The sequence below is a fragment of the Clarias gariepinus genome, chromosome 23 (assembly GCF_024256425.1).
Source record: "Clarias gariepinus isolate MV-2021 ecotype Netherlands chromosome 23, CGAR_prim_01v2, whole genome shotgun sequence".
In the NCBI taxonomy this organism is placed as follows: domain Eukaryota; kingdom Metazoa; phylum Chordata; class Actinopteri; order Siluriformes; family Clariidae; genus Clarias; species Clarias gariepinus.
Genome location: NC_071122.1, coordinates 3277105 through 3291395, shown reverse-complemented (window position 1 = coordinate 3291395; position 14291 = coordinate 3277105). Strand labels below are relative to the sequence as shown.

General features: G+C 40.0%; 1 protein-coding gene across 1 annotated transcript; it reads left to right on the top strand.

The window, feature by feature from the left end:
* Positions 1 to 775: 775 nt before the first annotated feature.
* Positions 776 to 7735, top strand: ctdsp2 (CTD (carboxy-terminal domain, RNA polymerase II, polypeptide A) small phosphatase 2). Its single transcript, XM_053484030.1, has 7 exons — positions 776 to 1143; positions 3396 to 3547; positions 3894 to 3995; positions 4121 to 4177; positions 4722 to 4814; positions 4914 to 5099; positions 7090 to 7735. The coding sequence occupies exons 1-7, from the start codon at positions 1083 to 1085 to the stop codon at positions 7213 to 7215; spliced, it is 777 nt and encodes a 258-aa protein (XP_053340005.1). The 5' UTR covers positions 776 to 1082; the 3' UTR covers positions 7216 to 7735.
* The last annotated feature ends 6556 nt before the right edge of the window (positions 7736 to 14291 follow it).

Below are 14291 nucleotides of genomic sequence, written 5' to 3'. Positions count from 1 at the left end.
TCTAATCACAAATTCCAAGATTGGGAAAACAGAAAAGGAGAAAATACATGTTTTAAGGTGGGTTTTGAAATCCTGTAGTGAAGACAGATCACAGACGTGTTTGGGAATAGAGTTCCAGAGTGTAGGGGCAGAAATACTAAATGCACGTCCTCCAAATGATGCGAGTCTATGGCGAGGAATTAACAGTAGACCATCAAAAGACCTGCAAAAGATTCATTAAAATCTGTCCAGACAGTTTGGCGAGATGCTGTGATGTAATCTGATTGGACAGACATACAGACAGACAGAAGGCATATAGACTAGTTCTTTCTGAGAATGGTTTCTGGTTCTCCAATGTATTAACTGTATAATTAAAAAAACAAGTTCCTACCAATGCACAGACAAAACCGTTTCTTAAATTTATATAGAAGATTGATACTAGTTAGAAATTACAATAATAATAATAATAATAATAATAACAAGTTCCCAGTAGAGTGTTAGTGTGGGTAATGTAAATTATGAAGATTCATTAAACATTTAAAACCGTGATTTTACTGTAAAACTGCGAGCAGACGCGCAGCTGCTTTCGAATCCGGTTGATTCCGTCCACGTGATGATACCAAACTGCCCCTTTGTAATCGTCACGCGCACCTAACACCCCTCTCCGTGCTCCCGTGTGTGTATCAATCAACGCTATTAAACATTAAACACTGTGTGTTTACTTCCGTGTGTGCGGGCGCGTAAGAGTTTGCGCGCGTGCGTGCGCGGGAGGACAGATGGGGGGGCTTGAAACCGTCTCCCATTTCCTTTCCTCTGGGTTGTTTTGTTTTGTTTTTTTTCCCCCTTCCTCGCGCGGGTTCTCCATGTTGGACCCGGAGTGAGCGGGGTTCTGCTCTCACTCTTTGATCTTTAAGCTTCCTGCAAGTGACGCTGAGGATCTCACACGTTTGATGCGGAGGATCCGCGCCGTCTGGGAGTTTATCTCGGCAGGGGAAAAGGCGTGCGTGTGTGTGTGTGTGTGGGGCTGTTTGTCTCTGCGCTTTTAATGCTTTATATTCCTGTATGTTTAATGAAAGTGAGATTGAGAAACTGGATTTTATTAGATGGAAAGTTCTGTCATCACACAAGTGCAGAGAGAAGATCTTCAACTGCCTTCCAAATCAGGTGAGATCCTGACACACACACACACACAGGAAAACGCCAGTGCGGGCGCGCGCGTGTGTGTTAACTGTGTGTTATTAACTGATTAACTGAAGACACACACACACTCGCAGGTCTTTATAAATGTCCCTTCACTAATGATGAACTTAAATATTCTGATTATAATAAACTAATTGTGTGTGTGAAAGTTGTGTTAGTATAAATCACACCCTCGTTGCTGACCCTGTGTGTGTGTGTGTTTCCTCTGCTCTGATGTTCAGTGTTTATGTGATGTCTGATCTCATTTGATATTATCGCGATAATTCAGCGTCTGATTGTCTCAGTCCTGCCCCTCTGTTTACTTCTGTCTGAGAGAGAGAGAGAGAGAGAGAGAGAGAGAGTCTGTCCCAGATAAACAGAGGCCAGGGGGCGGGGTTAGTTGCTACTATTAAAGTGTGTAATGAAATCACACACTGATGACATCAGCTATACTGACAGCCTCTGACCAACACCAACATCTACCTGTTTTTTTTACTGTGACATTATTTATTTAACAAAAGCAAAAACATCTGTGCAATACTAAGTACGGCCTGATTGACATCCAGCTTTGGCAGCAATAACTTGAGATACAGTTATTCCCCTACATATGAACGAGTTCCGCTCTGACAGCTCGTTGGTAAGTCCAGCAAACACTTGTCTACGTACTAGGAGACGAACACAACAGGATAAAACGGACATGTTCCATGATCTTGTCCTTCTTCTTCTTCAGAATCGTGCTGATGGTTGATCGATTCATGTTAGCAGAACAAGTGACGTCTTTGATCTTTCCACCTCACTCCATTTTCTCAATCATGGCTTTTTTAGCAGTACCAGCTTTATCGCTGCTGCTTTTACGCTTCCGGACATCCTGGGATCCACGCTGCACGCACGTGACAATGTACTGTATAGCAGGCACATGATTTAACTTTCGAGTATGGGCGGACATGCTCACAAACGCATGTTCGTATCTCTAAAAGTTTGTATGTAGGGGACTTGCTGCAGTTGTTTCCTATATGACTTTATCAGTCCCTCACATCGCTTTGGCCCCTTCATCTTCACAACATTGCTTCAGTTTCTTAAGGTTTTTGAGCATTCACTTATGCACAGCAAATTTAAGGTCCCACCACAGCATTTCAGTTGGGGTAAGGTTTGAACTAAACCTTTCCAAAACCTTAATTCTCTCTTTTTTTTTTTTTTTTTTTTTTTTTTTTAACCATTCTGATTTTGATTTACTGGTGTGCTTCTGATCATTGTCCTGCTCCATGATTCAGTTTTGCCCAAGCTTTAGCTGTTGGACAGATGGCCTCACGTTTGCCTCTAGAATACTCTGGTATGTAGAGGAGTTCATGGTCGACTCAATGACATCAAGAGACCCAGGTCCTGTGCCTGCAAAAACAAGCTTAAAGCCTGGCATCCCTTCCAAACTGTATTTGCTCAGTCTTCTTCTAATTGTGCTATCATGGACTTGAACATATACAATGCTCAGTAAGTCCTGTAGGGACTGAAATGTAGCTTCTGGGGTTCTTTTTTATATCTCTAAGCATTGCACTGTCTGACCTTGGGGTAATGTGCTTGGAACGTACACTCCTGGGTGAATTGGCAACCGTCTTGATTGCTTTCCACTTCTGTTTAATCTTTCTCACTGCAGAATGTTAAACTCCAAACTGTTGGGAAAGGGTTTTATAACCCTTTCCAGATTGATGTGCATCCTCAGTTTCTTATCTAAGACCATTGCTTTTGTCTTTCCCTCTTGGTATTGTGTTAACGCACACCCGAATGCTCCAGACCAACAAACTGACAAAACATCTCCTTTAATAGAGATCTGCAAACCTGGTGATTAAGGGCTGATGATCAGCTGCACCTGGCAACAACTTCTCCTCTTAAATCCAGTGGAAACAGTTAGGGGGTACTTAGTATTGCGCACATGGTTTTCTTTCTTTTTGACTTCATTTTTGTTAAATAAATAATGGCAGCTAGACTTCATTGTGCACGGAATCATACAGCGTGTGGAAAGTTCAGGAGGTAAAAAAGTGCATCTGGAATGAGTTGTTGCATCTTGGTTATCGTATCGGCCCTTTAATGTACAGACTCGTCACTATGTGTTGCCTTATTATTGAGTTTTGCCTTGCTGTTTGTGTGTGTGTGTGATCCCATTTTTCGCTGTTGTGTTTCAGCTTGTTGTTCTTTCACTTTGTCCTTGTCATTAACGCTGTGTGTAATTTTGTCTCCCTCTTCAGGCCAGGGGAAAAAATCTTCTCCTAAAAAGCCCCGTGGCAGGAACATATTTAAAGCCCTATTCTGCTGCCTGCATGCACAAGATGCTGCTCAGACGCTGCCACCTCCCCATGATGCCTTGCTTCCCACCGAGGAGAATGGCTCCATCACCAAGGTGAAGACGCTCATGTCATTAATCCTGCAGGCTTTTACTCGCTCCTCATCATCTGCTGACCAACACGCAGGCTTTTATACAGTTAATGTAGAGATATTAATTATTTACAGCTTCACAGAGCGCTGCAGCTAATGCTAATGCTAATGAAGTAATATTATGGTGTGGGTCCTGATTGGCCCAATAGCAGTAGTAGTACATCGTGATTGGCTGAGCGCTCTAGTATGGTGGGTTCTGATTAACTCATTCCCCAAGAGCAGGTTGATTGGCCGAGAGCAATACAGTTTGTTCTGAAAAAGATTAGACATGAATGATGTGTGTGTGTGTGTTTTTATTTCTTTCTGTTCAGTTGTGCGAGTCTAGTCTCCTGCCGGATGTAACTCCTGAGGACGAGGGGAAGATCTGCGTGGTTATAGATCTGGATGAGACTCTGGTACACAGCTCGTTTAAGGTGCTTCCCCACACTCCACACTTTAATAAGATAATGTGTGTATGAGTTACACTCATGCTTCTATATGTGTATGTGTGTGTGTGTGTGTGTGTGTGTGTGTGTGTAATGTGATCTGATGCTTTTAGCCGATTAGTAACGCTGACTTCATCGTTCCGGTGGAGATTGAGGGAACCACACACCAGGTACAGAAAAACAAACACACACACACACACACACATGCATGCACACACACACGCCTCTTTTTATGACTGTTCAGGTTCTCACTGATTTGTATCTCAAGTTCATTTTTTTTCCAGTGTTTTTATAACAGTTAAGAACTTAAATGTTTTAGAAGCAGATTAAACTTTTTTTACACAACTTTGTAAGTTGTGCTGATTGTGTTATTAAAGCCGTCGCTCCGGGTGTGCACTGTTTGCTGGTGGAGTGTGTATGTGTGAGAGAGATGACTATACTCTGAGTAAATGGATATGTGTAAGTGTGTAAGATTCTCAATGTGTTTTGGCTTCAGCCGGGTTCAAGTAATCCAGGATAGGCTGGATGTCACACACACACTGCCTATGTTTGATTACTTGTTTCCGGAGGCGGCCGATCAGCGACAGTGTGTAAACCGTGACATCACCATGGAAGAGGCAATAGGAGCCTGGTTCATGGAGCAGCGTTAACATGTGCTTCCTGTGCGTGTGTGTGCTGAGATAATGTGTGTGTGTGTGTGTGTTGTATTTGAAGGTGTATGTCCTCAAGCGGCCACATGTCGATTTGTTCCTCCAGCGAATGGGAGAGATGTTTGAGTGTGTGCTGTTCACCGCCAGCCTCGCTAAAGTATGCCACTAAAATACACACTTCTGTTCACTGCTGCATAACAACACACTCTGCATTACTCATCCTATATTTCTGTGTGTGTGTGTGTGTGTGTGTCAGTATGCTGACCCAGTTACAGATTTACTAGATCAGTGTGGAGTTTTCCGAGCGAGACTCTTCCGCGAGTCGTGTGTTTTCCATCACGGCTGCTACGTTAAAGATCTGAGTCGACTCGGCCGGCAGCTCAACAAAACCCTCATTCTGGACAATTCTCCTGCATCCTACATTTTCCATCCCGAGAACGCTGTGAGTGTGCGCATGTTTGCGTGTCTGCGTGTCTGTAATTTAAATTTGTAAATCAGGTGTAGATGTCTCAGGTGTACTTCATTTAGGTACACATCGAATACCTGGACTTACTACAGATTTGTTGTTAATTCAAAAGAATTGTCCATAAAGTTAGAAGAACTTTCAACTTTTTTCGCCACTGAAGATCACCCCAAGACGTACACCACTACTGACCCTAAAACAAAAGAAAAGTCGGCTCCAATATACTAAAAACCATATAAAGAGGCACAGATATTTGGGAGTTATGTTGTATTGGGATGATGACACAAAACTTTTGCGGCCTATGAATCAGTGGGATGTTTGGAGAGGGAATGTAGAATATGCAGTAAATTGCACCCTGCCTAAAATGGAGCATGGCGGTGACTCTGGGGCTGCTTTGAAACCAGCAGTGTGTAAGAGGGCAAGATGTATTCAATCAGGTATTCAATCAATTCTTGGGGAGAACATCATGCCATCTGTGAGGAATCTGAAATTCGGGTTTCATCGGACCTTCCACCAGGAGGAGTTGAAGTCCTGGATGGGTTTGGATTGGCCATCGTACTCGTCTGACTTGAATTTAATATGAAAAAAATATAGAAAAATAAAAAACAAAGCAGTTGCAGCACACAACCCCAAGAACCATACTGAACTAGAGGGCATTTCCCATGAGGAACGGGCTAAGATCCCTCAGAAACAGTCTGACAGTACAGGGAGCTCCACTAAGAAGAGACTACTGAAGGTGTTTCTCATCAAGGGGTCTGCAGTCATCATTAAAAGGAGCATTTTGTGTTGACTTTGTAGAAACCACTTGTTATATTAGTTATGTTGAGGTTTTTAAATTGCTCTTGTTTTACTGATTTATTACACACAGCTGCAAGTTAGTAATTTGGGGGGGAACTAGTTTTTTAATTAGTTATTAGGTTAATATATGTATACATACAGTTTAATCATTTTGAATGCAACTAATAATAATAATAATAATTAGAAATTTATTAATCCCAGAGAAAAATTGCTTCTTCACATATCCCAGCGTAACTGGGGTCAGGGGTCAGAGCGCAGGGTCAGCCATGATACAGCGCCCCTGGAGCAGTTAGGGTTAAGGGCCTCGCTCAAGGGCCCAACAGTGGCAGCCTGGTGGAGCTGGGGATCGAACCGCCGATCTTCTGATCAGTAACTCAGAGCCTTAACCCTTTGAGCCACCACTGCCCCCAATTGTATGTGTATGTGCACGCGTGAGTGTGTGCAGAATAGTGGAGCACATTTTCGTTCATGATTAGTTACTTATGAATAAATAAGCTTAATACACTTTTCAGTTTTAATTGTCTTACTGTTTTTTTTCTAAATTTTGTAACAGTAAAATAGTTTTTTTTTTAAATAACTGTAATGTTCTTGCAGCAGATGGCGCTGTTGGAAACACAAATACCAAACCTAAAAGTACTGAAACGCCTGAGTGTAACGAAAATAATAATAATAACTAACGGATTACTTACAAATTAGCGATTGTCGATGCCTTGACAAAATTAAAAGTTTATAAATGTTTTTTTATTTTTTTATTTGATTTATTTATGTTTATAAAATGTAATCGGCATTTAATTCACCAACAGACAGTGCTTTAAAATTTACTAAAAGCCTTTTTTCTTAGAAAAAATCTGTAAATTTCTGCAAATAAAATGTTAATTTTCCAATTATTATTAGTGTATAAATATTGAGTTGTGGTTAACTCTAGTTGTGTTTAAAAAATGTGGTTAAATTAAAGCTTAACGTTAGTGTTTATTATAGTGATACTATATATAATTTAAAGTCTTTTAAAATAAATTATTTTAGTACGACATCAAACTTTGCGTTTATTGTTAAAAGATACTGTAGTAATATTATAGTGAAGAATAACAGCATGGTTAAGCTGAAGCGTACTGGAGCTGAAGGGTGTGGAAGGCGTCGGTGTCTTTTGGATAACGTGCCCCCTGTGTTTCAGGTCCCTGTGCTGTCATGGTTTGATGACGTGGACGACACGGAGCTGCTGAACCTCCTGCCCGTGTTCGAGGAGCTGAGCAGCGCCGACGACGTGTACGCCAAACTGCGTGAGCTCCGAGAGCCGTGACCTTCATCACCACGCCTCAGGCTTGATCGCTTAAACCTCACGACCTCGAAACGCCTTTAAAACCTCGCACATGCCTTAATCTGTCTAAGAGCACCGCACACACACACACACACACACACACATTCACACAAACACACATATATACATATACATACATACATTGTGTGTGTGTTTGTTTATATATATATATATATATATATATATATATATATAAATATACACACACACCGTACATCACTGAGTGTGTGTTGGTGTGTGTTAGTGTTGTCATCATCGCCGGGTTTCAGCCTGGTGTTACATGTTATGCTCAGGTGTTGAACCTTTTCTACAAGATTTATGTTTTATTCATACACACACAAATAGAAAAACAACAGCAGCAATGTAAATCAGAAATTTTATTGCAGGAACACACACACACAAACACACACACACACACTGAGAAATCTTCATCCTGCTTTGTGTCGTGTTTGAGAACACTAAAGAGAAATGAAAATTACGTCTTTACTGTAAATAAAATGATCCTCAAAACCTCAGCTTTAACATCACACACACACACACGTCTCAGGTTTTATCCAAAAATACAAAATGGATGCTTTTCCTTCTACACACACACATAAAAAAAAAAAATAAATAAATTAATCCATCTAAATGTACACTTTAATTTCAGTTTCAGACTGAGATTAAAAGAATTTAATTCATAAAATGTTTTTCAGTGCGCACACATACACACACACATATACACACACACACACACAGCCTGGAAATTCGACTTAAATCATTTAAAGCTTTATACGTTTATAAAGATAATTTCTCTCCCAGTTTCTTCTGATTCTTTGTCCATTATAAACCAGTTCACTCAGTCAGGTGGTCCAGGTGTGTGTGGTGTGTCGGTGTGTTTAAGCACATGCCCGTAGCATTACTCTTTTTACGAAGATGTTTCCTACTTTCATTTTGGACGAGAGCTCCAGTTAGAGTTTAATTCAACACTACGGCGCTTTGCCCAGGTGAGTGTGTGTTTAAAACATCTGCAGTAGCAGCACTGACCAAAGTCTGTGTGTGATTTCCGCTTTAACATTTTAATGAATTAAACCTGTTCAGTCACCTCAGCCGTGAAACACAACCTTTAAAGTGTTCATGTTCAGAGCGAACACCTGCTGAGACACTGATGTGGACCATGAGGAACGTTTCTGCTGGTCAGAGGAGCGTTTCTGCACCCAACCAAAAACACACACACAAATTACACAGCGAGGTGTGTGTGTGTGTGTCTTGTGTCTTGTTGCAGTTTTATAATCTGACACCTGATTTTTATCTTTTTTGTTTAATTTCTTTTTTAATCAGCATGAATGTTTTAAAAATATATATATTTTTATTGAAATCAGCTTCATGGAGATTCTTCATCATGTCTACTGAATGTGGGGAGAATATCGTTTAGCATTCATGCTAAACAGTTTGTTTTTACTCCAAGTAGCCCCAAAGCTATTGTTAGCTAAGAAGTAACTGAAGCGTTCGGCCTTCATGTTAGCCTAGCGCGCTAATCATCGCACACTAAAACACTCTGACTGGAGTTCAAGCTCTGTTAGTAAAGTTTTTGTACTTTTACCTGAAATCAGTGCCTCGGGTTTGGACCTAAATGTTTATTCTTTTATATTTACTTTTCTACAGTTTCCATCTTTTATTCCACAGTAAATGTGACACTTTTTCCGGTCTTGGTAAATTTTTTGTGATTAAAAATCAATGATCTCTCTCTCTCTCACACACACACACACACACACACACACATACACAGACAGGCAGATGTTGATTTCAGAAAGGGGTGTTTATAATCACAGTGTTCAGTGAGTTTTATGGAAATCTATTATAAACTACAGACTGAGATTATCGTCCTGTTACAGAAATGTCTCACATGTAAATGCAAATGACCTGCTCAGTGTTCCAATGCACACACACCTGCACACACACACACACACACACACACACACACACACACACACACACACAGTGTAACACCGTTTTCTTCGGGTCAGAGAGAATAACGTTGCCAGTTTCAGACTATGCAGATTTTAAAGTGAGACAAAAAACTTGATTCTGTTTACTGTTTTATACATTTTTACTGTTTTTAATAGAAAAAAAAACTGCTGGAGGTTACACACAATTCTGTTTTTACAAATATTGTTTTTGAAATTGGCAATAAAATGATTAATTACACTTTTCTCTGTGTGTGTGTTTAGTTCCTTTGTGTAGCTTTCGAAAATCTGTACATCAGTAATTTTTCCTAAGAAGTGCATTTCTCTACTGTTTTAGGAACTTTTTTTTTTTTTAAAAAAGATTATTATTATTATTATTTATTTCCTTTATTCTTTATTACTTTTTTTTAGTTAACGACTGTGAGCACCTGTAACCAAGAAGAAGCAATTTCCCTCTGGGATTAATAAAGTTATTTGAATCTTGAATCTTGAAAACAGCGCCACACGGTGGATGACCTGCACAGGCCTGTAACTTAGAGTGAAAAAAGGTTTAAAAGTAAATATTAATATCAGTGAACATTTCAGTTCCATCAGAATGACGCCATTGTGTTATAGTTTATAGACAGGACGGTCAGGCTGCTGACGCACTATAACACTGTAACTGTATAAAAGTCTAACAGTGTAAATGAGAGAGTATTATAGTGTAACGTAACAGTGGTCTGTAAGTGCTCTCTGATCAAAACAGGCTGAAAAATGTAGATTATCCTTTAGCAGCAAGTAATTGTTTCCTTATTACTATAAGTCTCTTATCCTGTTTTGGTGCATCCATCTTTACAACATTTCTTCAGTTATAATGTAGGTCTATTTAGTGCCTTAAATAGAAACTTAGCATTTATTGTAAAAACAAATACAATAAAAATTGTAACTTATATCATAATGGGTAAAAATCAGCGTATTTACTGGAGGCCCAGGAATTATCTCGCCTCTGTCTCCGGGGCAGCTGTGAACAACAAGACCTGGAGGAGGTCCTCTCCACAAGCGCCACGGTGAAATAGTCCACACTTTTCAGAATTATCCCGGGTTCCAGGTCCTCAGAAACTTGTGTCACCAAACAGGGACCACCTCTTTGCAAAGTCTCAGGAGTCTGAGGTGGTAACTCTGAAGTTAATTGCTCAAACTTTTTCACATTACTTCACAGTTGACTTCCCCCACTCACCATGTAACCTCAAAGGGCTCTTGCCACTTGGTGAGTAGTTTAGAATTCAATGTCAGTAATAATATGAGCACTTTATGGTGTGAATTCCCCTGTTAGATGACTGATGATCTTGTGCCTGGAACAAATTCTGTTGTGTTAGTTCTCCCAGTTTGTGGAGCTTTACACGCAGATCCGTAGTATATCGTAGTATAAAGATCCCTTTATGACATCATGGACAACAAGTGGTGTGCGCTAGTACGTACAGTAAAGATAAATAATAACAGGGATTTTGGTGGGTTTGTCGAGAACAAACTAACAAATCGGTCTGATTAAAGAATTCAACTATACCTTATGTCTGTAGATGGTCGAAGCAAATGGTAAAACATTCAGACCTTCAGGTTGCTGACCATCAATGGCTCTCACAACATGCCCAGTGGTCTTATGACACGATTAGTCCCAAGCAAACCTTAGAGGGGGAACAGAACCTTTCCCACCCGAACCCGTAATTGCCTCTCACTCGAGTGCTGCACCTCTCACCCACCATCCCTGATGTCTGGATCTGGAACAGCGCCACATCTGCCATCATCTGAAACACCAGCAGTTTACCCAGGTCGTTCCTCAATCACACTGGGTGAAAGGGAGACAGACACAGAGGGGTGAATGATGATTTCTACTCAATTCTCTTTGCTCCTTCATCTTTTCACAGACCAGGGCTCGAAGACATCTTCACCTCCAAACCCACTGTATTTATTTATTAATACAGTGGTGTGAAAAACTATTTGCCCCGTTCCTGATTTCTTATTCTTTTGCATGTTTGTCACACTTAAATGTTTTTGCTCATCAAAAAACGTTAACTATTAGTCAAAGATAACATAATTGAACACTAAATGCAGTTTTAAAATGAAGATTATGTTATTAAGGGAGAAAAAAAACTCCAAATCTACATGGCCCTGTGTGAAAAAGTGATTGCCTCCCTTGTTAAAAAATAACTTAACTGTGGTTTATCACACCTGAGTTCAATTTCTGTAGTCACCCCCAGGCCTGATTACTGCCACACCTGTTTCAATCAAGAAATCACTTAAATAGGAGCTACCTGACACAGAGAAGTAGACCAAAAGCACCTCAAAAGCTAGACATCATGCCAAGATCCAAAGAAATTCAGGAACAAATGAAAACAAAAGTAATTGAGATCTATCAGTCTGGTAAAGGTTATAAAGCCATTTCTAAAGCTTTGGGACTCCAGCGAACCACAGTGAGAGCCATTATCCACAAATGGCAAAAACATGGAACAGTGGTGAACCTTCCCAGGAGTGGCCGGTCGACCAAAATTACCCCAAAAGCGCAGAGACAACTCATCCGAGAGGCCACAAAAGACCCCAGGACAACATCTAAAGAACTGCAGGCCTCACTTGCCTCAATTAAGGTCAGTGTTCACGACTCCACCATAAGAAAGAGACTGGGCAAAAACGGTCTGCATGGCAGATTTCCAAGGTGCAAACCACTTTTAAGCAAAAAGAACATTAAGGCTCGTCTCAATTTTGCTAAAAAACATCTCAATGATTGCCAAGACTTTTGGGAAAATACCTTGTGGACCGACGAGACAAAAGTTGAACTTTTTGGAAGGTGCGTGTCCCGTTACATCTGGCGTAAAAGTAACACAGCATTTCAGAAAAAGAACATCATACCAACAGTAAAATATGGTGGTGGTAGTGTGATGGTCTGGGGTTGTTTTGCTGCTTCAGGACCTGGAAGGCTTGCTGTGATAGATGGAACCATGAATTCTACTGTCTACCAAAAAATCCTGAAGGAGAATGTCCGGCCATCTGTTCGTCAACTCAAGCTGAAGCGATCTTGGGTGCTGCAGCAGGACAATGACCCAAAACACACCAGCAAATCCACCTCTGAATGGCTGAAGAAAAACAAAATGAAGACTTTGGAGTGGCCCAGTCAAAGTCCTGACCTGAATCCTATTGAGATGTTGTGGCATGACCTTAAAAAGGCAGTTCATGCTAGAAAACCCTCAAATAAAGCTGAATTACAACAATTCTGCAAAGGTGAGTGGGCCAAAATTCCTCCAGAGCGCTGTAAAAGACTCGTTGCAAGTTATCGCAAACGCTTGATTGCAGTTATTGTTGCTAAGGGTGGCCCAATCAGTTATTAGGTTCAGGGGGCAATTACTTTTTCACACAGCGCCATGTAGGTTTGGATTTTTTTTCTCCCTAAACAATAAAAAACATCATTTAAAAACTGCATTTTGTGTTTACTTGTGTTATCTTTGACCAATAGTTAAATGTGTTTAATGATCAGAAACATTTTGTGTGACAAACATGCAAAAGAATAAGAAATCAGGAAGGGGGCAAATAGTTTTTCACACCACTGTATTATTATTATTGTTATTGTTGTTGTTATTGTTTAATGCAGCTTTGCTTTTGTAGAGAATTTTAGTGTTTTTAAAACAATTAAGTTTTAAGGCCTTCACAGGGGATTTTGCTGCATAGCTCATATACACTCGCACGTATACATGTCAAACTTGGTACACTTCTAGATCTCATTGAGCTGAACAGTTTTTACGATGCATGTCATGGGCTTAACTCAACATGAAGTCAGATATTTTTGATGATTTACAAAACACACACAATGGACCCACATTACATACACTACACATACACAGTACACCACCTACAAACACATACTGTACTACACACACATACTGTACATACTACACACACACTGTACACACACTATACACACACTATACACACAAATCCTTCACATACTACACATACATGCTACACACATACACATACTACACACACAAAGTACACACAAGCCTACTGCACACACATATTACACACACATACAGCTGTATACACACACATTACACACATACTACACACACACTACACGTGTGTAGTATGCACCTGCGTCATTGCCGCCCGGGCCATAACGATGCCTTAAACTTGTGCCATATTCAGTGACATCAGCGTCCGGGGCTTTTTAGAGGTCTTAACATGCTCAAAAGGCACACAGGTTGCTTCGGCCCGCTCAAACTATAATTTTCCCTTCTTTAGAGTTACTACTGAATATTCATAATATATATTCATATATTATAACGGTATGTTAATATGTACAGTATGTGCATGCACACACACACACACTTAACCACACACCTATTAAAGAGGCCCTACAGTGGTGTTATAGGAAGTTGGTGTTGGAGGAACTCAGCTCTAGTGGAGGATCGTTATAGCAGATAACTAAAGGTAATTAATCAATCAGTTATTTTGAGTAAAAGAAAAAGTGTATAAAGTAGAGTCTTTACTGTAAATATGGCTGAAATGGTGTAAAGTTGCTCTTCATTTGTGCAACATGCATCAAAGTAAAAATAGTTATTAATAAAAAGTGATGGCAGCACGGTGGCATTGTGGTTATCACAGTGACCTCGGACCTCCAGGTTTGATTCCTGCCTCGAGTCTGTGCACATATCATGCTTGGTGGATTTCCTCCAGGTGCTTAGTTATTTTTTTTTTTTTTACCAAATTGCCTATAGTGCGCAAGTGTGTATGGATTGACACCCTGTCCAGAGTGTAACCTGCCTCATGCCCCCTGGGATAGGCCTCTCCCCTCACCACTCTGTACAGGATCCGCTAAAGCTCTATAGAGAATGACTAAGTGAATAAAAAGCAACACATTTCCCTACTTTATGGGTATATGGATATGTTTTGATATTTTTCCTGCTTTTTAAATATAAATTTTTAATATTTTATTTTCAAGCCCTTCCTTTTTGTTTATGACTGTAAGATGTTTTATACCTCGACATTTTTCTATTAAAAATTTACAGTTATAATGTTTCAGTGCATCAGCATCATATCGTTTTATAAATGCTACATTAGCAGATATAATCTTTTAATTATTTATTT